Source organism: Delphinus delphis, chromosome 17 (genome assembly GCF_949987515.2).
Source record: "Delphinus delphis chromosome 17, mDelDel1.2, whole genome shotgun sequence".
Taxonomy (NCBI): Eukaryota; Metazoa; Chordata; class Mammalia; order Artiodactyla; family Delphinidae; genus Delphinus; species Delphinus delphis.
The window spans coordinates 65,662,972-65,690,461 of record NC_082699.1 but is presented as its reverse complement, the minus strand read 5'-3'; the positions used below and the strand labels follow the sequence as shown (position 1 = coordinate 65,690,461).

The 27,490-nt window shown below is 47.9% G+C and overlaps 1 protein-coding gene across 8 annotated transcripts in view; it reads left to right on the top strand.

Annotated features, from left to right (window-relative positions):
* MTSS1 (MTSS I-BAR domain containing 1) overlaps positions 1–27,490 on the top strand; it is a 165,165-nt gene that overhangs the window by 125,396 nt on the left and 12,279 nt on the right. For 6 of the 8 annotated variants that reach the window (XM_059995171.1, XM_059995177.1, XM_059995173.1 and 3 more), the window contains 7 exons: positions 2,715–2,799; positions 4,959–5,050; positions 6,429–6,503; positions 10,524–10,535; positions 22,423–22,580; positions 24,002–24,109; positions 25,386–25,483. In XM_059995171.1, coding sequence (XP_059851154.1) covers positions 2,715–2,799; positions 4,959–5,050; positions 6,429–6,503; positions 10,524–10,535; positions 22,423–22,580; positions 24,002–24,109; positions 25,386–25,483 — 628 coding nt within the window. The remainder of the gene's footprint in view (positions 1–2,714; positions 2,800–4,958; positions 5,051–6,428; positions 6,504–10,523; positions 10,536–22,422; positions 22,581–24,001; positions 24,110–25,385; positions 25,484–27,490) is intronic. The other 2 variants (XM_059995174.1, XM_059995172.1) reach the window with 1 other exon arrangement.

Sequence of the window (27,490 nt, the reverse complement as noted above, 5' to 3'; positions counted from 1 at the left end):
CATCCCACAGTTCAGCTGTCTCTGGGAAGCCTAGGGCTTTCCTGGGGATGATAAATGACCAGTGGCAATGTATGAAAATATCTGGGAAGCTGACAGAAGTCGGGAGCAGAGAAATGGGGTTAGGGAGCTGAGCTTTGAGGTGATCTTTTCCAGCTGCGGAATTTTATTTTGAGGAGACTCAAACTCATGGGTAATCAACGAAGCAGCTCTCGGTCACTTAGCTCTGTGTTAACAGCTTAGCAAAGATTGGAGCTTAGTTCCCGTGGTGCCAATTCAACAGTTCTAGGCTCAGGAACAAAAATTTGAGAGCTGGACCGTAAAGCCTCAACATCCATAAGAGTGTGTAGTTAGGTTAGCTCAGCGGAGTGTTTTGGGCTCTGCCCTCTCCCTTCTCCCTTTGTCTGTAGTAAGTACCATGTGCTGACTGGTTACATGCATGGACTCCGTAGATGTGGCCTGGGATAGAATCCCACTTACCAGCAGGGTGACGTTGGCCAAATTACGGAAAGCTTTCTTCCTGTCTGGGATGATAGTAACACCAGCACACCTGGGCTTGTTGGGAGGATTAAATGAGCTCACGTGTGCAAAGCACTCATCCCAGGGCCCAGCACATCCTCAGGTCTCTACAAACGACTCACTTCCTGGGACCTGACCATCGCTCTCCAGCACTTCGGGTGGCTGCGTGCTCGTCCGTTGTGTGGCTGTGTCCTAGGGTCTATTCAACCTGCTCCCTAGAATGGGATGTTATTTCCAGTTTTTACTGCCGTAAGCAACATTTCCGTGACGGTCCTCATAGGTAAAGATTTGCTCTCACCCTTAATTGTTTCCTCTGGTAAAATTTCTAGGGGTAGAATTGCTGGGTCAAAGAGGGGGCTTGTTTTTAAGGCATTTCTTGATAAATGCTGCCAACTTTTCCTCCAGAAAAGTGCTGGTTTACACTCTTACCAGCTGTGAATGAGTGTGCCCGTTTCCTTGCATGGCCGGGTTATTAACTTTTAATTAAATGAAGGCCCAGGAAAAATAAGAGGTATTTCCCTGCGGATTAAGTGTTCCTCGTCCTTGCTTATAAGCAATAAAGGCTTAAGAACCTGAAATGAGCCCAGAAGGCAAGTGGCTCATGTGAAAACAGCGCCCTCTACTGGTTTTCCCGGGTGGAGGGGTGCAAGCTACAGTGTAGATGGTGAGGCTCCGGTGGTCACTAACTCCTGGCAGGTGCCAGGAGCTCTAGGGCAACATTTTATACTTCTGGCCATTTAGTAAGTCAGCCTCCGATGACCTTTCATTCTTACTCAGTTTCTTTTACAGAAGTGCTTCTCAACTGGGGGAGAGTTTGCTCCCCAGGGAGCCCTTGATACTGTCTGGAAACATTTTTGGATATCACAGGCTAGGGGACTGCTACTGGCTTTTGGTAGGTTGAGGCCAGGGATGCGGCAAACCATCCTACAACGCAAAGGACGGCCCCCTAACAAAGAATCGTCCTGCCCCTATGTGTCAGTCGGGTTCAGATTGAGAAACCCTGTTTTAGAAGAATGGAAGAATTGCTCCAGAAGGCTTCTTTTCAGACTGAAATAAAATATAGAAACATTAAATATGTATCACCACTATTTATTTTTTGGTTCTGGAAACCTGCTCGTTTTGCAGAATAAAATGGAAAACAGGTGGAAGTGAAGCAGCGCACTGGCATTTCTAGGAGAGAAGGCGGAGTGGAAAATACAGCCCATAGTAATGTCACAAGTACTAATAGGGGAGGGAATTTTTTTCCTATTAACTTGATTTGGTGAAACCTGCCATAAATTCCTGTGCTTCCCCTTGAAGGCCTTGTCTGTAAAAGAAATTAAATTTAAAAAAACACAGTGGTTTTGGGGACCCTTTTCCCTCCGATTTCATGAGCCCCAGTGTTTTCATAACATTTATAATTGTGCTTTCCAGTGCTTAGTGCAGAGTGACCATCTGCAGATACAGTCTACTTCCCCCTCCTCCACGCCCAAGTAAATGCTGATTTAAGCATTGTTTCTCAGGGGAGGAAGGAAGGGAACTTCAAAAATAATCTTAGAAAAGGGTGTGCCTGAAGGGAAAAGTATGACAAGAATTTCGGGAGCACTAAGCTGTATTTCAGTTTAGTCGACATTTGCTGCATTTGAGGACTTCTCTTTCTGGCGTTACCCAAACCCATCAAAAAACATACCCTGCTCTTTCGTCTTGCTTTAGCCCTGCTCTTCTCTACGTTACTTGTATTCTAGAATATGTGGCTTTATGGAGTGGCTTCACTGGTGGTTCTGAGTAATGCTAAGAGGATTATTTTGCCAGAAGTGGAAAAAATAAAACAAAACTACAGCTTTCCCCTAAATATCAGATACTGTTTTAATCATCTCCCTTGAGAGGTATTTTTCAGACCCATGAGTGGGTTGTAAAATCAACTTCTGGGTCACAATCAGCATCTAAAAACCAAAAAAAAAAACCAATAGAAAATATTAGAGGGTATCGTATATAGTAAAGGTAGCTTTTGTTCTGATGATGATTTCAAGATATGTAGCCATACGCAGATGTTTACGTCTGTGTGCACAAGCCTGGTGAGAAGTCTGAAAGGCCGTGGCTTGGGTTTTATAACATGGTGAAATCTGGCCAGTTTTGTAATTCTTTCATTGTCTCTTTAAGGACCTCAGTGAGTCCTACTTGTCTCCTGTCCCTCATGTTTGCTTCTGTTGCTTTTCCAGGTGGTACCAGGGAGATTGGCTCGGCCTTAACCAGGATGTGCATGAGGCATCGGAGCATAGAAGCCAAGCTGAGGCAGTTTTCCAGGTGAGGACCGTGTTTCTCCCAGACCTCAGACACCCTTGCTGATTTCAGGTTAAGGAAGCGGTGAGACAGAGCATAACTCGCCTCAAGCAGTACTGGTTTCCCCATAACGTTAAATCCCCACAGCCCGTCTCTCGTCACAGCCCGTCCCTCTGCGCACTCACTGAACAAGTACTTGGCTGGGCCTCTGCCTCACGGTGGTCTGGGCCCTGGGGCTCCAGGGAAGCACCAGACAGCCTGGGTCCTTGCCTCATGGAGCCTGCACCCCCCTCTGGGATCTTCTCTGTGTCTCTCCTCACGCTTCATCAGTGTGAGGCGCTGAGCACCCTGCTGAGACCCCTGGGTCCCCCACCCCTGCAGGAACCTCATAGGAGGAGGAGCTGCCGTGCTGGAGAGTGAGGCATGCACTGCCGCCCTGTTACCCGGGACCTTGTGTACGTCCTCCAGGCCCACCGAGGAGGGCGGGGGCGGCTCATAGAACCTTCCACGCTGCCAGCCTCTTGTCTGTTTCACAAGCGTCCAGGATGGGTAGAAATGGCAGTGGCTGGCACGGGGGGCTGCAGTCACCAGTGTTCCAGTGAGAGTGGGACGTTCTCCCAAACAGATCAGCATAATTCAGCACTTCTGCACCGCTCTGCCTTGTGAATTGCAAGTTGCGTGAGAGGCTGTCACGGTGGAATCCCTCTGACCCTCTTGCAGGACCACCTCAGGAGGCTGCAGGATGTAGTGGGAAGCACCTGGTCTTGGAGTCACCCGGGCCTAGGTTTGAACCCCGGGCTGGCCGCTGACAGGCCGTAGTCTTGGGCTGGGCTCTCAGCCCCTGTCAGATGGGCGTAGGAATCTCTGAAGTGTTCTTGTGCAGATGCACGCAGCGTCCACGCAGTGGAAAGCACCTGCCGGAACGTGTGATAAAATCTGGCTTCCTCCTTCCCTCCTCGGCCCTGGGGAGCGCTCCCCATGAAGGCACCCCCTGCACCTCCTCCCACGCACGTCATCTTGTTTATTCTGGGGCCCGTCCTGTGACACCTCATTCCATTTTAGTGATGAAGAGACTCCAGTTCAACAGCCACTGTGTATTGAGCAGCTACTATGTGCCGGCATTGTCTTAGGTGTACAGGGCATAGCCCTGAGTAGGAAACACATCCTGCACTCATGAAGCTTACGCTCCAGACACTGTATAAACCTGATAGAGTGTCAGGCGGTGATGAATGACGGGAGAAGGAACACGCGGGATGAGGTGGGTGGCGGCTCTTGGACACAGGCTGGTTAGGGAGCGTGTCTGTTCAGAAGGAGGGTTTGGACAGAGCTGGAGGAAGTGAGGCCAGAGGATGCGCCTGCGAGGGGCATCTTACCACTAGACCCTGGTAAGAGAAGAGGGGGTGGTACCAAAAGCTTAGAGATTTTCAGGAGGCCCAGCATCAAAAAGCAGTCTGAGAATACCTTTGTTGCAGTTCTCACCAGTGCCATTCAGACAGTCTATGGGCATTCTCTAAGTTCCCAACAACATCTCTGTAATGTAGGATCGGGTCGATCCTACTTCCATTGCACAAAAAACCCCGGCTCCCCTGACTCATGATCCCTCTCTGTTGGGAGCTACCCTTCCACTCATTTAACTGCAGTCTGGGAGAGTGCACAAAATAAGAAGGAATGTACCTGGAGACCCCTCACCCCTCTGATCCTGCCTAGGCTGTCCACAGTCTACATTTATGACTTATCCTGAATGCATGTCAGAATCATGTGGGCCTTTTTTAAAAAAAGGTAATGCTGGCCCCCCACCCTCCAAGTTTATATCAGATATGGGGTGAGGCCCCGGTGTGCTCACTTTTTCAAAGCTCTCCAGCTGGTTCCCTTGTGCAGCCAGAGGTGTGACCCCACTGATCTGCAGCGTTGCTTGTTAATAGAGTGTGGGAGTGGAAAAAGGGGGCCATTAGAAGAGGTCGCGCCCACCAGTCACGGGTACAGCTTCTTAGCAGTCATTGAAAAGCCTCCTGAGGACACGGTTGCTGTGAAATTGGGGGATTTGGATGTGAACTTGGGCTTAGTATGCTGCCTTGTCTTGCTTCAGGTAATCGTGATTCAGGTACGTTTTGACAACTGAGTGTAAACCTGGACAACAGAATGTGTCTGTTTAATGTCTCCTTCTCTTTCTCCTTTGGTACAAGTGCTTTAATCGACTGTCTGATAAACCCACTTCAAGAGCAGATGGAAGAATGGAAGAAAGTGGCCAACCAGCTGGATAAAGACCACGCAAAAGGTACTGGGCAAGGCGGCAGGTGCATATTAGTCCCAGGTGGCATGTTGCCAGCTGCTGCCTGTGCCTCTGCTGGGTTCATTGATGTCACCCAGAGGACCTGCTCTTTCACCGCTGCTGCTGTGGACATCTCAGTGTTGGAGGATGAGGGGTCAAAAGTGATCCCATTGCAGGACTCAGTGCTGGGTTTGGGGCAGGAAGCATCACTCAGTGGGTAGCCTGATCGCGCTCTGTGACATTAATTGTGATCAGCTGAGTTAAAAGTGATTTGTAACAGCAGGCTTAAATGCCAGAGATGCACTTAGGGCATTTCAGCACATTTTGAAAACCAAACTTTTAATGATGTAAGCTAACCTTCAACCAGTGGGTCTCAGTACCTCATGTGCTAGGTCTGGGGACAAAATGGTCCAGGCAGACGCCACCCCTGTCAGTCTTCCTGGAGCCGAAGGGTGGGGTGCTGGTGGTACGGAAGGGGCAGGAGACTTTGCTCCACGGATCATACAACCTGCAGTAAGTGTGGTGGAGGGAAAGCGTGTGGGCAGATCTGAGGGGATGAAACAGGAAAGAATTGACTCATAGGCGCTACCAAGAGCATATAAGAGAGAGCCCTGCTCTGATAGGCTCAGGGCTGGTGGGAGGGAAAGGTCGGGGATGGCTTTGTGGGAGCCGGTCCAGTTGGCGATTAGTTGATGAGGGTAGCAAAGGAGAGAAGTATCAGAGGTGACTGTCATTTCAGATGTTCATGCCTGGGTGACGGAGATGCCAACAACAGAAATGGAAAAGTCCAGGGTGGATGTAGGCTGGTGGGGGAAGAGGAAGTGGCCAGTGGGGATATGAGTCACGTGGGCCGCCCCTCCTCCATGTCCACAGTGTCTGGCCTTGGTACTAATGTGAAAGTAAAGCAGCTGGGCCTTTCCCAGTTCTTTTCCATGCGGTCTAGTTTCTCCTGCTGTAGTCTGAGGGGCTCTTTTCTGAATTGTAACATCTGGCCAGCGTCTTGCCACGTGGGTTCTTTTTGGAATGAAGCACTGTGGATTTGGGCCTTGGGAAAGTAGATAATACTGAAAACATTTCCTGATACTTAAGCTGAGAAATTGTGAATTTTAGAATTTTTATTAAAATGTTCCCAGGTACCATGTTTCCTCAAAGCTGGTATGAATGAATACTGTAGGGAAAGACCCCAGTGCATTTTGTTGGTTTTCATGTTCATAGCCCCTTTGCTGTCAAAGGTCCTCACGAGAGTTTTATCATTTCGTATTCCAGTAAAGCTATTTATTGCATGTCATAGTTTATGCTTTTGGTGATGAAAGTAGTGGCTGTTGCTAAAGTGTTTTCTGTTGAGCTAAGTGTTAAAATTTTTCAATATTCTGCTTTCTCTTAGAATATAAAAAAGCTCGCCAAGAGATAAAAAAGAAGTCCTCAGATACACTGAAACTGCAGAAGAAAGCAAAAAAAGGTAATTCTGCTGTTAATGTGTTACTTGGGGAAAATGAGCATGTGCTTGATTTTTCTTTGAAGTGGAAAGTCTTCAGTCAGACTGCCTTACATGTAGTGGTCCTGTGAACAGATAGGAGCTAATAGAATCTATCTGAAGTCCCCAAGTGCAGAATATCTATTAATTTGAGACCCTTGCAAAGTTGTACTTGACTCATTCCTTCCCCCCAACCTTGTCTCCAAAATTTGACAGTTTCCATGCTTATTGTACATGGTGATGAGACTGTAAATTTCTTGGAAGCCTTGGGATGATGCATAAAAGCCTCTCTGCAAATGTTGTATAGTAATTATTGCAGAAATGATGTCATTTTCTCCTCTGTCCTTCACAGCCTATAATCTCTGAAACCCTTTATTAAGTCTCGTGAGAATGTTAGAAAAGGCTGCAGTGGGAGCCGGGAATCATTGCTATGTAGGGAGATTTTTCATGGTGCTCATGAGGGTGGGAGCTGGATAAGGAAAATGAGACTGCTGGTGCAAGAGGCCCCTTCTCCCCCCGCAGCTGATTGTCATTTGCAAACCAGTTAATTATCAGATCCATGACCCAGCTTTGCTCTTCCGGCTTGAACTGGGAGTTTTAAGAGAAAAATCTAGCTCCATCCACTTTGAAAGCATTCGTAACATTTTACTAAGACCTAACAAGATGTAGGGACTCTCTCTCGAACGTGAGCAGGTGACCTTCCCTCTAGACTAATTCTTCTTGATACCACGATTTGGAATTTGCTGCATCACAACTGATAAAATGGGTATTTCCCTCCCCCCCCATCAGGATGCTCTGTGGGTGGGTAGTATTGAGCGTTTGTTTGAGACAACAACTTTTTTAGGTAGAAATCCCCCAAACCAAATTTCCTCTTTCCTAAGCAAGCAGTTCTCATTTGGAATTAAAAGAAACATCTGGAGAGATGGGAGTCTTTGGTAGAAGAGGGGCAAGGACAGGACAAAGTTTTCAAGCTTTGGCATTTCTGAAAAATGTCCCCCCCAGTTCTTATAATAACCAGGAGACCATTTCAAGATAAAGACAGCAGGATATTCACCCACGATCAGTTTTTCTGTTAGTATTGGCCCCATTTGTTTCTTTTGGATGTGTTTTCCTGGTCTTGGTGCTTCTGCAGTTTATGTTCTGTCTAATTCAGGTGCCTGAGAGCTAGCATTCGACAAGTGGAATAGGGTTTGTGGCCAGTAATGTTGTAGTGAGTCTAAAGGTAAATGTAGATAAAACTGCCACCATATTACAGTGAATCTGAGGTTCTATAAAAGAACAGGATGGTAAAAATTTGGAGCTGAACTCTACCTAGTTGACAACATGCCAGCTTTGAGATAGGAGAGATTAATGAGTTTGGAGAAGAGGGTCCAAGGACGATCTGTGGCTTGGAAAAGGTTTGGGAATTTGGTGAAAACGATGGGGTAAGAAGAAGTAGCGGTTTTCCTTTCTCTCTTCCAGAATTTTCGTTTCAGAGGCCTTAAGTTCTTGGCTGCAGTGATAATCCTTTTATCTGAATTTTACATGGAGGCTGAAACAGTCTTCATCTGTGACTCAAAGTCACTGGCATTGTCCAATTAGCAGAATTTGGACCTACAGGGGATGCCTGGTAGGTTGATTGCGGTGCAACACAAAAGGAAGTTGCTGGTAGTTAGACTTGCCCAGCTCTGCTTAGGCTGCCTAGAGAGGATAACGACCTTCCCATTAAAGCACTGGATAGAAAGGTTCAGGACACATGGAGGTGCCGGACTGTATGACATGAGGGGCTGCTTCTGGTCCTGGGACTCGGGAGTAATTGGCTTTCAGTTGTGAGGTTTCTTGGTGGCACTTAGGCCTGAAGGCTGAGACAGTAGAGGCTGTGATCAGGGGTTTCGGAAGCATCCATCTGGTCAGCCCCAGTCGTATATCTGATGGTCTTGGGCACCATATCCTTTCCAGACGAGGTAGCAGTGATGGTGTTCTTACGCCAAGTCAGGTCAGTAGCTTAGAATGTTCTGGATGACTTTCTAGATACTCCAGTGAACAACCAGAAGACAGTTTTTGTTTCTTTCCTTTATAAAAAAATTTTTTTCTAAAATATGTAAGTGCCTTTTAAAACTCACATTTGTATATTTCTGGGGTGAATGGAGCTTTCTAGGAGGTACCAGAGTTATCGTTCTGAGTGAATGTTAATGAAGTGCTCTCCTGGAAGCAGTATGGCCTGAGAATGGAAACAGTACAAGCTAAGGGCTGGAAGAAATCTGGTTATTTGAGACTCCCAGTTATTTTGGGGTCTGGTTAGCTACGGTTTCCCCTTTTGCCTAAAGGCCTCTCTGTCGGTTTCATCTCCCTCAGGTGCTCAAGTGGTAGCTTCCTAGACTCTTGTAAAGTGTTGGTAGTTCCTTCTGAGAGTTATCCAATGCTTTGGATACATTTTTTTTTTGTCTTGATAGAACTGAATCTGGTTTATACAGCGCAGTAATCACTTCCTCTTAAATATGTTTTCAGAAGGTCATCAAACAGCTTTCTGCCACTCCTTTTTCCAAAACTGTGATCTTTGATCTAAAAAAATCTTCTGACTCTCCTTTTCAAAGTTGAAATGCGTTTATACATTTAAGCATGGTTCTGGCACTCCCTTTGACCTAGGCAGGCACATATGGGGTGTTATTTTTGTGTGTGACTAATTTACCTTAACTTTCACTCTGCAGCTGTATCACCTTTTGCCACATTCTTTGTTTGACTCTTTTTTACTATACTATAGAAGGGTAATTTTTACTCTAAAGGTATTTAAATATCACTGTCAAAAAACTCTGAATGGTTTTTGGGGTTTGATTAGACTTTATCTTAAAATCATTTTAAAACAACTTGACATGTGCTCCATCTGTGGGTGAATGTACCTATTTTTGTGGAAGGCAGGCTACTGAACACCTACCGGGCGTAAAAACTAGGCAGGGAGTTGGGGGCTGGAGGAATGGTCCCGGCCCTCCGAGAAGTTCCAGGCCAGCGCCCAGGGTCGGTGCATGGGGGCAGAGCCGCCTTGTTGAGTGGTCAGGGGGACAAGACAGAGGCAGCCAGGAGGGTGGGGAGGGGCTGCGGGGCTGACCCAGCAGCCCCAGGTTCTGAGTGGCATCTCTTGAACCCTCATCGAGCCCTGCTGCTTGACGTCAGCTCGTGACCCTTGAGGTCCTAGAGCTGGTTGTAACCCAGCTGGGGGAAGTAAGAGGATCAGAAGTGGGAAACATTTTATGCTGTTCGCCCACTTCTGCCACCTTACTGTACAGACGGTAAGCCTTATTTCTCATTTAGTTAGCTCTCATGTTATTATTAATTTTAATTAAAAAATTAATTATGGTAAAGCCTTCTGTTTCCATCTGTAACTACTAGAAGTTTATCAGAGACTTTGAGGGAGGGAACGGGAACATTTTAATATGTTAACCCTTGAGCCTGACGTTGAAATAGTTGTTTTCACCAGAGGCTGCAAAGCTAATATTATAAACCTAAGAAACAGACTCCCAGAGTCCCATATTAGCATATTATTTGCTATTATACGAAAATTTTAAGTTCTTTAAATCTTTAAAAATTTTTTTAAACTTTCATTTTCACCCCAGCTTGAACTTTTGATCCTGGTTTCCCTAGTTACTTTTAAAGTTACAGTAAATTACACTTGAAAGCTCTTCTTGTTAAAGCATCTTAATTGGCTTCTTACAGGAATATAGTCTTCATTTATCTTTTTAAGAAAAAACCTTGCTGCATTCTCTAGGGGTGCTGGTTACTAACTAGGAAGATGTCTGTTTAGATGAGAAGGAAAGGCCATTAGCAAGTGAAGGAAGGGAACTTGGATTTGCAGCTCTTGGTGGATGTGGGTTTAATCGCCCCAATGTAAAATTCGGTGGCAAGCCACGGACTGTTTTAACACATGAAAGAAAGGTAAGACTGCTGCTCGAATACCAGTTTGACTTTATTATTTTCCTTTTTGTGTCAATTGTGTATCCTGCACTTTCTCACCGCACGCCCCCCCCCTGCCAGTGGACGCTCTCGGTAAGTCTGTCATCCTGAATCTCTGGTGGCTGGTCACGGTGTGGTCCTTACTGTGGGCTTTCCGTGGTTGTCCAGACCTATGCTAGCTGCCCCAGTTTTCCTGCCAGTTCAGAACAATCAATGGTGCCTACTTAATCTTCCATAACTTTAAGAAAACTGTGTGTGTGTGTGTGTTTCAGTCAATCATTTTCTTTCTTTGAAGTCTGGCCCTTTAATGGGTTAGCTCAACATGCTAGGAGTCTCTGCATCCTCATAATTCAGCATTAGACTCATGGAAAAAAGAAATACAGAGTGACTTAAACCCTCCCTTCCACACGAAATAAATATAACTATACATACATATCTAGGTGTATATGTGTGTATTTATATCACAAACAAAACGTGGAGAGCTACGCTAAATAACTCCTCAGAATAATTCCCAGATCGGATTTGGTGGTATTAAGCTTGCCACATATCTTTAACTTTGTCCCCCCAGGACCATATAGTTTTTTCAAAACCAACCATTTATTTTTAAAAAATCGAAAGTATTTCTTATTTCAGCAGAGTTTGTGGAATGCTTCACTTCAAAGGTATCAGATCTTCAAATTCAGTAAATCAAAATGATTCTTCTTGACTGAAAATTGACCCTCATTCTGTGGGTGACAACGCTACTAAAAACCTCAAGTCGCTTTCGGTGTCTCGTGGCTGTCCCTGTGTCTCGGAAAGGTCTGTCTGTGAGCCGTCCGTGTAGTTTATCTTGCCTGAGTGTGCCCGAGTGTTCTCTGAGCCTTTGCATTGAGCAGCTCCAAAGAGGTTTTTGCATCGGATTTTGTCACCTACGATGAACCCGAAGCACACAGGTCCCCTCTGACAGGTGCGGCTGGGATGACCAGCTGTCACGGGGGACACAGCTCTGCCTCCCTCCCGTCACGTTGATGTTGGGATAGTGTCCCCTACCTTTTTTTTTTTTTAAGATGCTGTTGTTTTATTTTTATTTTTTTTTGCGGTACGCGGGCCTCTCACTGTTGTGGCCTCTCCCGTTGCGGAGCACAGGCTCCGGACGCGCAGGCTCAGCGGCCATGGCTCACGGGCCCAGCCGCTCGGCGGCATGTGGGATCTTCCTGGACTGGGGCACGAACCTGCGTCCCCTGCATCGGCAGGCGGACTCTCAACCGCTGCGCCCCCAGGGAAGCCCAGTGTCCCCCACCTTTTAAAGGTGATAATCCTCTCCAGTCCTCAGTGTTGTGGTTCAGAGACAGCTTGAACAGTTTTTAGTGCACCTTTGGGAGGAAGGTAAGACACAGCCATTCTTTTGCTTATCGTGATAAAATTCATATAACATAAAATGCACTGTTTTAACCATTTTAAAGTGTACATTTCAGTGGCTCTGGTGCATTCTCAATGCTGTGCAACCATCACTACTGTCTAATTTCAGAACGTTTTCATCACCCCAGAAAGAAATCCCTTTCCTTTTAAAGCTGCCGTGCCCCATTCTCCCTCCCCCAGCCCGTGACAACTGTTCCTCTGCTTCCTGTCTCTCTGGATCTGCCTATTCTGGACATTTCTTATAAAGGGAATCATACAATATGTGGCCTATTTGAGGACTCAGACTTTTACTGGAACCTTTGCTTGAAAGCCTGGCATGAGTCTGTGGAGTAAACGGGGCATGCTATTTGTTTTAAGTGACGGACAGTAGGATTAGGGGTGAGTAAAGGAACCACGCAGCCTTTTGTGACTTAGATTCTGCTCATCTTAGGGAGAATCTCTGCAGCCCCCTCTAGTTCTCTGTCTTGCAGGGGCCCGTTCACAGGGCTAAGCCACAGTGGCATATGATTATAGCAGTGAACTTGGGCGTAAAAACTTCAGAAAGCTGTGTGGCTTGAAGCCCTCATAAATTTTAGTTTACAAGTTTTAACTCATGTTTGAACCTGGAGATCTGTATTTTAACCAAGTTTCATGGTAGTTAAAATGTCCTGGTTTAACAAAAGAAGAAAATAATATGTATATACAGAACTTTCCCTCCGTCAGTTAGAAGTATTTACCTTGAATCTTGCATAAGCAATGACTGGGGGCCTCCACAGGGGAGAAAGTTACAACTCAATAAAGTGTACTGAGCCAGGGATACACTGCTCCCTCCAGGAATTGAGACTCTAGCGGAAGGAAACCAATTATAGTCGTTCCTCGGTACCCGAGGGGCATTGATTCCAGGACCTGCCTCAGACTATGCGATGCTCAAGTCCTATAGTCCGCCCTCCATATCCACGGTTCCGCATCTGCGAGTTCAACCAAGGATTGTGAACGTAGCGCACGATCCATGGTTGGTTGAATGCGGAACCTGTGGATTTGGAAGCCGATTCCATATTTATCGAAAAAGATCCGTACATAAGTGGACCCGTGTTGTTCAAGGGTCAGCTGTAGTTTAATCCGGTGAGCTCAGCACCACGATGAGTATAAGCGGAAGGTGTAGGCAAGGCGCAAGGAAGCCATGCACGCTTGGTGTGGGTGGGTGATGAGGAAGATGAAGAGGGGTCAGCTGGTGGAGAATGGGACGAGGGCTGCTCAAGGTAGAGGGGACAGTGCGAGCCCTCACCATTGAGACGGGAGCACCAGAACCGTGGGAAAGGTGACCATGCTGCGGAGGGGGAGTGCGGGTGATACCCCAAGTCACCTTTTGGGGAGACTGACAGTTCCACCTTGGGTGGACTGAGAACCACAGTGACACCCCGTGTCAGCCTCAGCTACCTGCCTCCAGATGGTTCTATCACTCGGCCCCATTTCTGATCAGACCCCATACTGGACTCAACTTCTCCACCCATCACCCTTCTTTTCTTCCATGCGGAGAAAGCAAAAAGCCTGTGCAGTGCTGAAGCCTTTCCACTGGCGCAGTGGTTTCCGCGGCCCCTGGCTGCATCAGGGTGAATGTTTGCATTTCCTCACCCATTTCTTCTGTGCTTACAAAACTGGCAAAAACCATTCTCAGGATGCCCCAGAAACTGCAGTCAACGAGTGGATCACTCTCCCTGCCTCAGTGGTGAAAACAGTATGTCTCAGCCACCTCCATCCACTCCCCCTTTGGGTTTTGAAAAGGAGTAGCCCTGGGAGCCCTCCTGCCCGGAGGGAGCTCCCACCTACAAATCTGAAGTCTGGGTTATCTGTTCATGGGTCAGCTGACTTTCTCGCCTGGCACAGTGCAGAGGCTTCTTTGCTCCGTTCCCACTGCCGAGTTAGGGGAGGTGGAGAAGAAGCAGACTGCTCAGAAGGTGGTGTGGCCTGCACAAAGAGACCCTCTCAGCGGTTAACCCCATCTGTCGTGGTGTGCCTCCAGGAGTGGTCAGGAATTGTCATGCCCCCAGGACCTCCTGGGCCCCTGGAGTCAGCATGGAGCCACGGGTGGCCCGCCCTGTATTGCCGGTGATCTAGGTTGCAAGACCCAGCCCTGGAAGAAGGCAGCGACCCCCAGAAATCTCCTCTGGACGTTTTCTCCGACCACCTCCCCGTGATGCGTGTCAGCTGTCTGCAAAGGGACAACCGAAAATAACAAGGGTCCTTTCTGAATGCTGACGTGAGGTGGTGAAAAGAGCTGGTCCATGATTCCAGGCGTCTTCCCCACTTCCCGCTCACCTCCAGTGGGCATCCCTGGAGGGGATGGATTGCCACACCAGTGCGATTGGGAAAAGGGTACTTGGAGCCCAAACCAATGATTGTTCTCTATTGGAACTAAAGCTGGAAAAGTTCCTTCTGAGGTCAAGGGGGTGACTGTAGATGCAGACGGGTGATTGCTTAGACCTCCAGGGGTTGCTTGGCCACTTACTTGTACGTAGCCTTGTGGTCTTTCTGGATGTTTAGATGAAACTGCACGTAACGTAGCAGGGAAGATTATTGAGTCACTGCTTCATTCTAGGCTTGGGAAAGGTATAGGAGTGTACACATTTAATTATGCAGGAAATAATGGAATGGGTACAGTTTTACTAAATGGGGCAACCTGTGTGAAATGGACTTTTTAATGAGTCAGTGTTAGAGAACCACAGCCCGACATAAGGTTCTGGCCCTAGAAATGCCAGGTAAAGCAGTCAGCAGAGCAAGGAGAGAGAAGGGAGAGGTCAGTGGGTGATGGCAGCCGACCCTGCCAGCCTGTGCTAACGGGCCGATGGGGGAAAGCATAACGAAGGGGCGGCCCGACTCCTTCTATCTTAGTACAAGCAGCAGCGGTCACTTTACTTTTTAGACCCCGGGTGGCATTCGGAACGCTGTACCTAACTGCAGTCAATAGAGATGTTGGAATCCCACCCAAGAAGTTCCTGAAAGGGACTGTTGCATTTTGAGATGAAAGCATGTAGTCCTGGGAGGCCAGGGGACTCATTCGTCATACTTCACACCAGGTAATTCTAGGTAAAAACAGACCGAGCAGATCCCCCCGAGGCCCAGAGCTGCGAGCTCCCTTCCTCCGCAGAGCTGGTCTCTGGGAAAGCCTCGCCCCGACGCAGCTCATCAGGTGCCTTGCTTGTGACTTTGGCTACAGATGGCTCATTGCGGGAGCGGAAACAGATGCCCTGAAACGTCCCTGTGCGTGACGAGACTGTTGTCAAGGTTTGGAGCGCCTGGCTTCCCTGTGGCTGCATTTAGAAGCTGGGAAGATGTATTTACAGTGGGGGGGGGGGAGGGGGCAGGGAGAACGCCCAGCAGGAGCCCAGTGCTTGTCTCCGTGTTAATTTTGCCGGAGGACAAAAAGGACGACGTGCTTGAAATATTGATTCCTTGCACAATGTGGTTTTGATTTACCCCGAGAACGCTGAGCTGGTGGTGCGGGTGCAGGACTGGGGGTGTAGTCCTGCCTTTCTTGAGTTGCAAGCCATTCACAGCTTTCGGGGGGTTTATTGCTTCACTTCCGGCGCCTCTCTCTCATTCATACATCCCCAGTGACCGCCACAGAGCAGCCCTGTGAGGCAAGCACGCATCTTCGCTCATTCAGGAAGTAGATATAAAGCGCCTCCTCTGGGCTGCACCCCCTTGGCAGCCACGGAAGCAGAAGACACCTCTGCCCTCAAGCCGTCCCCGGGATGGCGGAGGCCTTTACGTTCTAACATCAGTCCTCTGACACCAACAGGGTGTCCTGCAAGTCACATCAGTTCAGATACTAACTACCGGAGTTGGCTTAGCTAAGGACTCAGTCCCACAAGACTTCCTCCTCTTCAAGATTCACCAGCCACAAGTGGGGTCCGCAGGCTACCCACCCTTCCGCCCAGCCCATCTCAAACTTAGGCTCTCACGTGAACCGCCTCAGGTTTGACAATTTGTTATAAGGACTCACAGAACTCAGGAAAGCACGGTACTTACAGCTGCTGACTTATTATAAAGGAAACCAGTGAGCGTCCAGGTGAAGAGCTCCGTAGGATGCGAGGTGGGGCGGGGGTGGGCACAGAGCTGCTGTGCCCTCGCCAGGCACGCCGATGGATTCACTGGAGCTCGCTGCTTCAGAGTTTCTGTCGCATTTTATCGTTACGGAGGCATGCCGTCCCCGGCTGCGGTGCCCTGGGTTAGAAGGAGGACTTCAGAGATGCTGCGCGACTGCCGATGGCACCTGCCACTTCCCGAGCACTGACCACCTGCTGGCCGTTGTGCTGAATGCTCTAGTGAATGAGTCCACTTGGTTGGTCTTACATCAACCATGCGAATCTGGTACTGTTTTTTATATTTAACAGATGAGTGGAAACTGAGGCACAGCCTGTTGAAAGAATAACAGAAATTGAGTTTGTTTGAAAATGTTTAAGTCAAAAGAAAAAAAAAAAAGAAAATGGTTAAGTCCAAAAGCTTCCAATCTTATATGATCAAATCTCTCTCTCTCTTGATTTCTGGTTGGTTTTGCTTTGGGGAATCGATCAAAAACCGCTGCAGGATATTAAGAGTAGAAGATGATATATGTAGCGATAATAAGGATAGCCACCTTTTGGTGGAAAAAGAATTTTTCACTCCAAATTCTAATCTCCAGCATCACCTTGCATGTCTATTTCTGAAACTATACCCCCATGTTTCAGTATTTATATCCCGTATTCCACTGACTTCAGATGCCATCAGTTGTAAGATGCACTATCATTTTCTTTTTTCTTTTCTTTTTCTTTTTTTTTTTTTTTTTTTTGCGGTACGCGGGCCTCTCACTGTTGTGGCCTCTCCCGTTGCGGAGCACAGGCTCCGGATGCGCAGGCCCAGCGGCCATGGCGCATGGGCCCAGCCACCCCGCGGCATGTGGGATCTTCCCGGACCGGGGCACGAACGCGTGTCCCCTGCAAAGGCAGGCGGACTCTCAACCACTGCGCCACCAGGGAAGCCCACTATTATTTTCTGACTGATGAAAAAAGAAAAAAAAAAATGCCGATTACACGATGACATCCCCACTGACTGTAAGACATCTTAATTTGTAAGGTATAAACGTGAAAATGTGGGCGTCTTCAGATGAAATACGGTATTTGCATGAGTGTGTCAGGGGCAGATGGAAGTTATTTTGTGGGGTTCCAATGGCTTCTCCATACGTCTTTCTGGGGGAAAAGAGGACTTTGGATGTGTTCCTGACGGTGAGCTTGGCCCAGTGTGTCTTGGGTTGATTCTCGCCCGTTGGAAAGCCCTTTGCCTGCATCTGGCTTGGTTCAGCCCCGAGGCTCAGGTATGGGCTGCAGTGCGTGTAGGGAGAGGCTGGGAGGTTCCAGATGACACTAAGCACTTGACTGCCTTTTTGATCAGGCTGTTACTATGTAGAACGTTCAGCCCCTTCCACCTTGTCCCCAGGGTTTATGTTTGCTGTGAGCATGAAGCTACAAAGAATGTGGGCTTCTGAATGAGAAAGACGGAGGGTTGCATCTGTCTGCGCCCATTCCTAGCTCAGGGACTTGCAAGCCACCCTGGTTCCCTCAGTCTCAGTTTCCTCCTCTGCCAAATGGGGGTGTTAATTCCTGCGTTGAACGTTTATGTGTATGTAGATTAAGGAAAATTAAAATGTAAATGTTGGGAAAATATGGGATCTTGGTTTCATTCCAGAATGCTTTGTGACCTCTCTCTCCTTTAAAAAAAAAAAGTCAAATCTTTTCTCCTTTAGGGGTGCTGCTTTGGCCCATGACACGGTGCCCATTAATAGTGCTTTGCCCCAGGAGCATTTTTTGTAAAGAGAATAATCACATGACTTCCCCTGTGCAGGGAGTAAGGGGCTGCTGGCTGTTCAGCGGAATTCTCCAGCATGAATCCAACCAAGACCTGGAAACCAGCAGGGGAAAAAAAAATTCTCGAGACTGCATTGACTTAGATTTTCCAGAAAAGGTCACAAGCGATGCTTTGCTCAGGAATTTTGTCTGGAAAGCCTGTTGAAGGCACCTCCTCTCTTCTTTTGGCTGATGGACCGCTCTGGAATTTGCTCATTTTCCATTGTTAGGCCATTTAAGGGCGTGATGGTTGAGCCAGTGAGCAAACTCAGATCAGGCTGTTATATCAGTGCCTCATTCATTCGCAAATATTTGAGCACCTGCCTTACAAGCAGGTATGCTGACAGAGAAGATACCGCACTGAGCCAAAATATTTGTGGTTTCTGTCCTCGTGGGGCTTCCTGATCAGTAGGGGAGACTGCCATCAATCAAAGAACTGGAGAAATAAAGATAAACTTAGAATTGGGAGGAGTGTTGTGAAGGCTGTGTATAAGGAACTTCTGAGAATCGAGTAAGAGGATTTAGTCTGGCGAGAGTTCAAGGAGGGCTTTCGTGAAGAACCGGGACCTGTAGGGTGAACAGGTGCTAGACAGGTGGGGAGGGAGAGTGGATGTGTAGGTATGGAGCCAGACCCTGGAGAAGCGCCTGGGAAGTGGACAGAGGAGGGGAGGAGGAAAGGCAGAGGGTGGTCTAAGAAGTTGACCCACGCATGCCTTGCAGGACAGGCCATGTTAAGGACATTAGACTTTTCTTGAAAGCAATGGGAGCTACTGAAAAGTGATAAGATTTACATTTTGAAAGGAATTTGGGGCTGTTCTGGGCGAGCTGGTCTCAATGCAATCAGGATGGCCTATTAGGGGCTGATGGAGCTGTCCAGGTGAGAGATCAAGGTGGCACAGTGAGGGTGGCAGTAGCAGAGGTGAAATAGGTGACAGGGTCAAGTCCATGTGGGAGCTGGCATGGCCAGGACCTGTACTGAGGTCATCGGCAGTGGGTCTCCTCGCATTGCTGATGGGAGGGAAATGAACAGGTTTTTGTATATTAAGTCAGTTCCAGTACAACTCTGAATTTGTGGATCTAGAAAGATGACTGTATCTTAAAATCAGTACATCCAACAGGGACATGGAATAATTTTTTCCACAGTCGTTCTTTAATAAATATAATTACATGTTGTGTTAGTGAATTTAAGAAATAAACATTGTGTTTTTAGGTTATGATATATCCCACATGGAAATGTACTCACTATAATTATAGCAGTCTTTATAGATTACACTTATTTTAGAATACTACAATTTGGAAGTCCTTTAGTTATAACATAATGCACATTGAAGATAACTTGACTAATCATAGAATAATTTAAGCTTATATTTACCAGATTAGGTAACACTTGGGTCTAGTCACTTTGCTTTCATATGTCAGTGTATTTTTAAAAGTCAGTGTCATTAATTACAGATAGGTGTGTGCCTTATAACTTGTGAAAGGACGTAAAGATACCTCCCCAATTTCTTATAGTTATAAGTTGGTATTGAAAGAAATTGCTACCATCATCAGCCCTCCCTCCTCTGGAGTTAAGAACATGCTGACCTGGTCTGCAGCCCTCTGTGGTTCCTCAGTTGGAGCATCCTTGGAGAGGCTGAGAGGCTTACAAGGAGGCCTCTGGAGCAGCCGTAACCATGTGGCCTCACCTGCAGGGCCCGGGGTTGGCCAGGCTGTTTGGCAGGTTGCAGAGACACAGGGAGTTTCATTACCAGAGGACTTGTATCATGTACACATTCGGTGTATGTGGATTCATCTGCGCAAGTCAGCATTTTATTTATTTAAAAAAAAAAACTTTTTTTGGCCTTGCCGCAGGGCTTGCAGGATGTTAGATCCCCGACCAGGGATCGAACCCCGGGCCCTCCGCAGTGAAAGCATGGAGCCCTGACCACTGGACCTCCAGGGAATTCCCAGAGTTTCCTCTATTTTAAAATGCTGGGGAATTCCTTGGTGGTCCAGTGGTTAGGGCTCCGTGCTTTCACTGCTGAGGGCCTGGGTTCGATCCCTGATCGGGGAACTAAGATCCCTGATGGCAGCGTGCTGCGTGGCCAAAAAAAAAGTAGAGAAAACTCCCAATCTCATGGGGCTCGAGGTGCACCCACCCTCCATGAGGCCTGTGTCAAGAGGGAGCCCTTGCTTCCCTGCAAGTCCCCTGGGAGAATGGGAGGATGCTTTGACAAGTGTCTTGTCCACTAAAAACTTGGGAAACCTGTGACTCAGGGGCCAGGTAATGTGTGAGGGTGGCTCTCTGGCATCCTGGCGGAAGGAATGGAAACAGTGACGATGGTAGAGAAACTGGAAAAACTGGTAGAATTATGGGGGGTGTAGGATGGGAGATGGTTACCGATGACTGAGTGGAGGAATGGGTGAGTGGGTCACCTTGAAAGCACAGCGAAACTTCTCAGAGCAAATTCTCACGTAATGTAATCGTTGGATAAAATCCCTCCAGCATGGAATTAAACACTGTGTATTGCTGTACCCAGCATACATTTGTGCTCACCTGACTAGTGAGGGCTCCACATACGGAGCACGGACTGTACTTGAATGCCATCTAAGGCGGTTTCGAGGGTGACCTTTGACTGCCCATGATAGTCCCCTTTTGTGCTAACTTAGGACTTAACCCCTGCCAAAAATCCAGTGACTTTTGCTAGTTGGATGTTGTTGACACCTGACTGCCTCTGTTTCCAAATGAAGCTTTCTCATCTACTTGTGAGGACATACAGAATATATTCCTACACACGAGGCCGTTTTCCCTGACCCTCTACTTTTTCAAACCAGATAACACATTGCATTTAGTGTTCTCTACGGCAGCGCTCCCCAACCTTTTTGGCAGCAGGGACTGGTTTCGTGGAAGACAATTTTTCCATGGACAGGGGTTGGGGAGGGAGGTTCAGGCAGTGATGCTAGCAATGGGGTGCAACGGGGGAGTGACGGGGATGGGTGGGGAGCAATGGGGAGGGGTGGGGAGCGACGGGGAGCGACGGGGAGGGGTGGGGAGTGGTGGGGAGCGACGTGGAGCGGTGGGGAGCAGTGGGGAGCGAGAGGGAGTGGTGGGGAGTGACGGGGAGCAGTGGGGAGCTACGGGGAGGGTGGGGAGCGACGGGGAGGGGTGGGGAGCGACGGGGAGCGGTGGGGAGGGGTGGCGAGCGACGGGAGCGATGGGGAGGTGTAGGGAGTGACGGGGATCAATGGGGAGGGGTGGGGAGCGGCACACGAAGCTTCCCTCACTTGCCCACCGCTCACCTCCTGCTGTGCAGCCCGGTTCCTAACAGGCCTCGGACAGGCCAGGGGTTGGGGCCTCCTGCTCTATGGCATTCGCATTGTTAAGGAGGGGTACGTGGTGACCGGTCAGGCCTCTTCCCAGGAGGCGAGTGGAATCCAGTCCCTCGGCTTGAGGCAGCCGGCAGAGGAGGAGGAGGGGTCCAGTGTCAGAGGGTCAGGCCGTGTGGGCTCTGCCCTGACTCTGCCTGCCCCCCTGAATGGCCCTGGACAGCCCCTCCCCTTCTCTAGGCCTCCACCTCCTCTGAACTGGGAGCAGGTTTGCTTGGATAACCCCTACTGCCCCTCCACTCCAATATTCTGTTTAAAGCATCTATTGAGTACTTGTTGTATACATCTATTAAACACCTATTGAGTACTTGTATACACAGGTGGCATTTCACTGGGGGCTGGACTCGGAGAGTCCAAGCCTCCGTCCTGAAGTTTAGAAATTCTTCCTCTGGTTCAGGTGGTAGGTGAGCATGGGAGCCCAGTGTGGAAGCTCAGGAGCTGGTCTCGGGGACAGTCCCCTTCTTGTCCCCAGATCACGTTTACAGTAGCCATGCCCTCTGACACAGTGCCTGTTTGCCCATGTTTATACAGACTTCTGTAAAAGGCCAGATTGTAAACCTTCTCAGTCCAGGGTCCAAACAGTCTGTGTCACAACAACTTTACTCGGCAGTGGTGACGAGAGCGGGTATAGACAACCTGTAAATGAATGGGCATGGCTGCATTCAAATAAGACTTTATGAAGATAGTTGCCTCACCAAGTTCTAGAGTTGTCGACAAGTCTAGAAATGGGTGCCTCTGCATAACCGGGCTGTGTGGACAGGGCCAGATGACTCCCGGGCATGGGCCAGGCTCCGCACCCAGGCCCCCTTCAGTCCTCCACCAGCAGAGACCTGACTGCAGGTGTTTCTGCTGCTGGGCTTGTTCTACAGGAAGGGCATTCAGGACTCTCCACTAGGGAATTAAAGTAACTGCCAGGGCGTCCCAGGGGCCCCCCAGAGCCAAGAGAGCTGATGCCTGCCACCTTTGTATTCCGGGACAGAAACTTCTGTCTAAACAGAGGCTCTTTCATTGAGGATGACCCAGCAAAGCCAGCTTGTGCCCATTTTTGGAAACATCCATAGGCCCTCACCTTGTTCATCCCTTAGCCTCTTCAGAATGCAGGTCAGGACGAGTTACCCCAGGAAATTTTACTTGTCGTGAATAAACCAGGATAAATGTGCTCTTTGGGCATTGGAAATTGGAAGTGGCTGGCCCTAGAAAAACAGCTTCTTTAAATCCTTTCTGGGTATAAATACATACTTTTTAAAAGTCCTGGAAGATTGTGGTTTCTACTCCAGCAAGGACCTGAGGGAGGAGGGCATTGGTTCCAGGAGCTGGTGTTTCAGCATGCCAAGCTTGGGGCTTTGTTCCGTTTGCAGGGCGAGGTGACATCCAGCCCCAGTTGGACAGCGCGCTCCAAGACGTCAACGATAAGTATCTCCTGTTGGAAGAAACAGAAAAGCAGGCAGTCCGGAAGGCTTTGATCGAAGAACGTGGCCGGTTCTGCACCTTCATCTCTATGCTGCGGCCCGTGATTGTGAGTTGGTGGAAAGTTCCAGAAGGCATAAACTGGCAGTTTGGAGGAGAGCCTCCTTATTTATCCTGGAGGCATTAAGAAGCTGCAGTGTGTCAGGAATCGTGATGGTGGAGTCGTTTTTTTTTTTTTTTTTTTTTGCTGTACGCGGGCCTCTCACTGTTGTGGCCTCTCCCATTGCGGAGCACAGGCTCCGGACGTGCAGGCTCAGCGGCCATGGCTCACGGGCCTAGCCGCTCCGCGGCATGTGGGATCTTCCCGGACCGGGGCACGAACCCGTGTCCCCTGCATCGGCAGGCGGACTCTCAACCACTGTGCCACCAGGGAAGCCCGGTGGAGTCATTTTTATGGGTGAATAGTTGTCTGCAAGTTGCTGATGGCTGCATGGCCCACTCTATGTTCTAAGCACTGATGGTTCCACTTACTTTTTCTCCCCAAGTCAAGAAGGCCCTGCAGAGTGGTTCTCAAAGTGTGCTCCCCAGGCCAGCCGCAGCACCTGGGAACTGGTTAGAAACCTACATGATCAGGCCCAACCCAGCCCTACTGAATCCACAACTCTGGGGGTGAGGACCCAGTCATCTGGGTTTTAAACAAGTCCTCCAGCTGATTTTGAGACCCACTGACCAAGCTGAATGCCAAGGAGTGACTGTGAGGTTAATATGGGAAAAGCCGCAGTGAATCAACGCAGACTTATTTTTTAAGTAAATCGGCTGCATGCCTTGAAAACTTACGCTGTAGGTGTTCTTGAAGCTGGTAGAAGTGCCCCAACTCCCTCTGCTCAGCCGTAGCAAGATGCCCAAATCCGAGTTCTTCCCCTGAGCGTAGCACTTTTCCCTGACTCGTGCTTCCCTGGTCCCACAGCTGCAGCTTGGTGCGTTGGTAACGTGAATGGCTGTTTCTTCCATAGTTCCTGCCTCACTTGCCATTGATTACGTTGTGGAAAAAAACAAGAAAGAAGGGGGAAGTTAACCTCCAGTGAACACACATGTGCTGTCACAAAGGGCTATCAGATCTGGACCAAAGCATCTCCAAATAGTTGCCGTCCACTGAAGCCGAGTGACTTCGGGGGTGGGGAGGGCAGGTCGTGGCCTGCAGAGGGGCTGTGCTGCAGGATCCCGTGAGGACACACAGGCGGACCACCCTAGCAGGCCCGCCAGCCCCCAGACACTTCGAGGAAGCCCCACGTGTTGGCTGTGGCCCGTTCACCCCTGTCCCAGGTGCACAAGTCTCTCCATGATCGTGGCTGATTTCGTTTTCCTCTCCACTTCCTCCACAAAAGGGCTGGTAATAGCTTCGGCAAAGATGCATCAGTCCCTGCACGCCTTTTCTGAAAAGCTGAAAGTGTTAGATAGTGTCCCTAATAAAAACAGTTGGATCAAGATGATAAAGTGACTCACTCATAACGGGTTGTGAATTACTTTCAGGAAGAAGAAATCTCAATGCTAGGGGAAATAACTCACCTGCAGACCATATCAGAAGATCTGAAAAGCCTGACCATGGACCCTCACAAGCTGCCCTCTTCAAGTGAACAGGTAGGAGTCAAGGGGTAAGCGTGGGAGAGAAAGCCAAAGAGACAAAGGTTCAAGGCCCTGAGGGTTCCTTGCAGCAATATCTCATTTTAAATAACATTCATGTTTTACACCGTGAAGCATAGTAATTATCTTCCTTAGTCATTATACAGCACCTACTGTGTACCAGGCGCTGCTCTAAGCTCTTTACATAGACTTTCTCTACTATTATCCCCATTTTACAGAGGAGGACCTTGAGGCACTGAGAGAGAAAGTCACTTAATCAGGTAGTTACTGGTAAAACTGGGACTTAAACCAAGCTGTCAATTTCCAGAACCCATGCTCTTAACCATGTGTTCACTGACCCTCTAGAAATAAACTCTGCTAGAGACATGACAGTGGTGTATCTTGGTCATCATTGTGAATCATTCTTACTGAATTTCTCCCATTCTAAGTATGTAGTGCATGAGGATTTCTCTTATCTTATGAACAAGGTGACTTTTTAAATGTTGATTCATTTGGTTCATGTGACATTAACACTGTATCCAGTGGGAAGAGACATATTTGGGTGAACAGGTGATAAATCATGTGCTGGCCTTTGCCTTTTGTATAAAATTCTTATCACTGCCTTGGGAGCCAACTAGGGAGACAAATTTGGGAGCTTATATTTTCCATCCTATGAAATTGTGTTTATCAGACTATAGCCTGCAGGCATTCACTCAGTAAGTAGACATTTATTGAGCACCTACTGTATGAATGGAAGGTAGACCTTATACTCAAACAGCTCTTTGTCAAGTGAGGGAGACAGATGTAGAAGTAATTGTGAAAGAATTGGTTTCTCTTGATTCTGTCAGGTTTTAAGGGTCAAACAGGGCACAATTGACCACTGAATATCAGGTAGCTAAGATGTAATAAGATCAACACATCCTGAAACCATTATTGTCTATGTGGTGGTGTAAAGCAAAAACCCTACAAATTCTAACCTTGGGTGTAAGTGGCTCTTATAAATCGTTAATGTAACTAACTGTAAATCTTTCTCTTTCTTTTTTGACGGATATGTCGTGGTTTTCCTCCCCTCTTCGCATTAATTATATTTTTGCTTGTCTTAGAAAAAGGATTGTGATGTTGATGAATTGGTACTATGATTCTTTAATTAAAAAAAGATCTTAACAACATGTTTTTCTTTGATCCCCACTCCTCCATGATGGCAGAATTTCGACGTTATGATGGCTGTTAAGATTGGACAGATAATGTTTCGCTTCTCAACACCTTGCTTACCCTCCTGGCTCTGTCCCCTTAGGTGATTTTGGACTTGAAAGGTTCTGATTACAGTTGGTCGTACCAGACTCCACCCTCTTCCCCCAGCACCACCATGTCCCGCAAATCAAGTGTCTGCAGGTAAGTGAGGCCGGGCTGGGCCACTGCTTTAGGGACACAGCATTTTTCTTTATGCTAATGTGAGCATTAGAGTCAGTCTTGAGCTCTAAAATGGCTCATTTGAAACAGGAAATGGTGATCAGGTGAAAGGATCCCATCATGATTTTGGTCTCACTCTTCAGTCTCTGGATTAGTTTCGGGTCATAAGGAAAATCCCATCAGGTCTTAGACCAGTGGCCACAGCTTTCTCACTCAGTGTAGTTGTACGGATTTTCCCATCTTACGAATTCGCATTGGATCTTCCTGTTTAGCAGAGGAAGAAGCACATGGGCTAAAAAAAGGGCAAACAGAGGTTGATTCTTGTGCAGACTCATCTTGCTGTCGCCAGAACAAGTGAAGGCAGTAACAGTGGCTCATGCCCTCATTTGCCCCCCAGTTTTGGTCTCAGGGCTTCATAAAGTAAATAGAATTCTTGATCTGTTAACCACTCCCACCACTCCCATCACTGCTCTGTGAAGCACTAGTGTTACCTAGTGACTCACAGTGAGAATCCATTGGAATAGTTCTGCCATTGGCAACGCCGTTTCCTGGCAGTTTTCTGTTGAGCACCATTCTTGGCTTGCTGACCGCCAAGTTTATTCTCTTCCCGTGAGGGTGGAAACATCCTCGTGCATCATTCCTTTCTTGGTACACTTCACCTGCTCATCTTTTTCTTTGACTTTTCAAAGCCAAACGAATTCCCACTTCCTGTGAATTAGCGTTGAGAGCAAAGAGCAGGATAGATCTGCCGAATCTGTGTCTGGTAATCTCTCTCTGCACATGTGTGCGTGTGTTTCATTTCATATTTGAGCTTGTGCAGTGTACACGGAGCAGGAAGTTCAGACTTAAGATGCTCATCCTGACGTTCAGCAACCTGAAGAGGTTGGTTTCTTGTCATCCTTTGTGCGCTGCGTGTGTGTTCGTGTGTATGACACATCTACTTACGTTTTTTACTGAGGACGTTTTTTGTTTGGTAACCAAGAAAACTCTATCTCGATTAGTGTAAAACAAAGCTGCATAAGTATCTTTTCTTTCTACAGTTTTAGTTTCAATAGAAAATCATGTCACGTGGACACCACCAGTTCTGAGCTTGCTGCAGTGGAATTGCAATGAGCTTTGTTGTCAGTGTCCAAGTGCCCTCCTCTGGCTGACAGGGGGAAAAGCAAAAAATCATGATAATTACCCCTGGCAAATGTCCCCAGTGATTTCCCTCCAGCACACTGCACTATATCTGTTGGAACAAGTAATTCTGGTATAGAACAGTCACGCAGCCCTAGACTACCTTATTAGCTGTCCGAGTTTGCAAAATTTGACAAGAATCTCTTGCGGGTTTAGGAGCAGAAACCACAAACATCCTAATCCCAGGCTGGGTTGTTTATTTCACGCCTTCTGATGCTTCTCCAGCTGCTCTTGTATGTCATCTCTGCTTGTTTGGACCACAAGACTTTGTCCAGTTTTCTGGGTTTCGTAATCTGAGTGATTAGACAGAGTGTAGGACCTGTCTCTTACGACTGGAAATGGAACGCAGACAGAACACCAGAGGGCATGTGTCATTTTCTGAAATCCTGTTTACTGTTGCATCCTGGAAGCAAACAGCTTAGATTGATGACCTTTAGTCCCTGAAAGCTGCCTGCCTCTTGCCTGGTGTTCTGTTTGCCGGGCCCACAGGTATTTTAACAGAGAAACACCTGTGTTCAGGGTCAAGCCATTTATTAAAGCACCAACTTTGTAAATAAAATGTAAAACACATGGACACAAAGAGAGTCGATTTGCTGATACTCTGTACGGGGGACTCCTTGAGGAGTCTCTGGGTGCCGAGCGATGGTTGGCCGGGTTGACTTTGGTTTCCTGGACCCAGATGGTCCATCGAAAGGAGACGCTTGGGTGTTCCAACCGGGTCATGCTGAAGCCTTAGCGGTTTTGGCTTCAGGGTCACAGTGGTTGCGAGCAGATGAGATGAGCCCTTTTCGTGCCGCGGACATCGGGTCC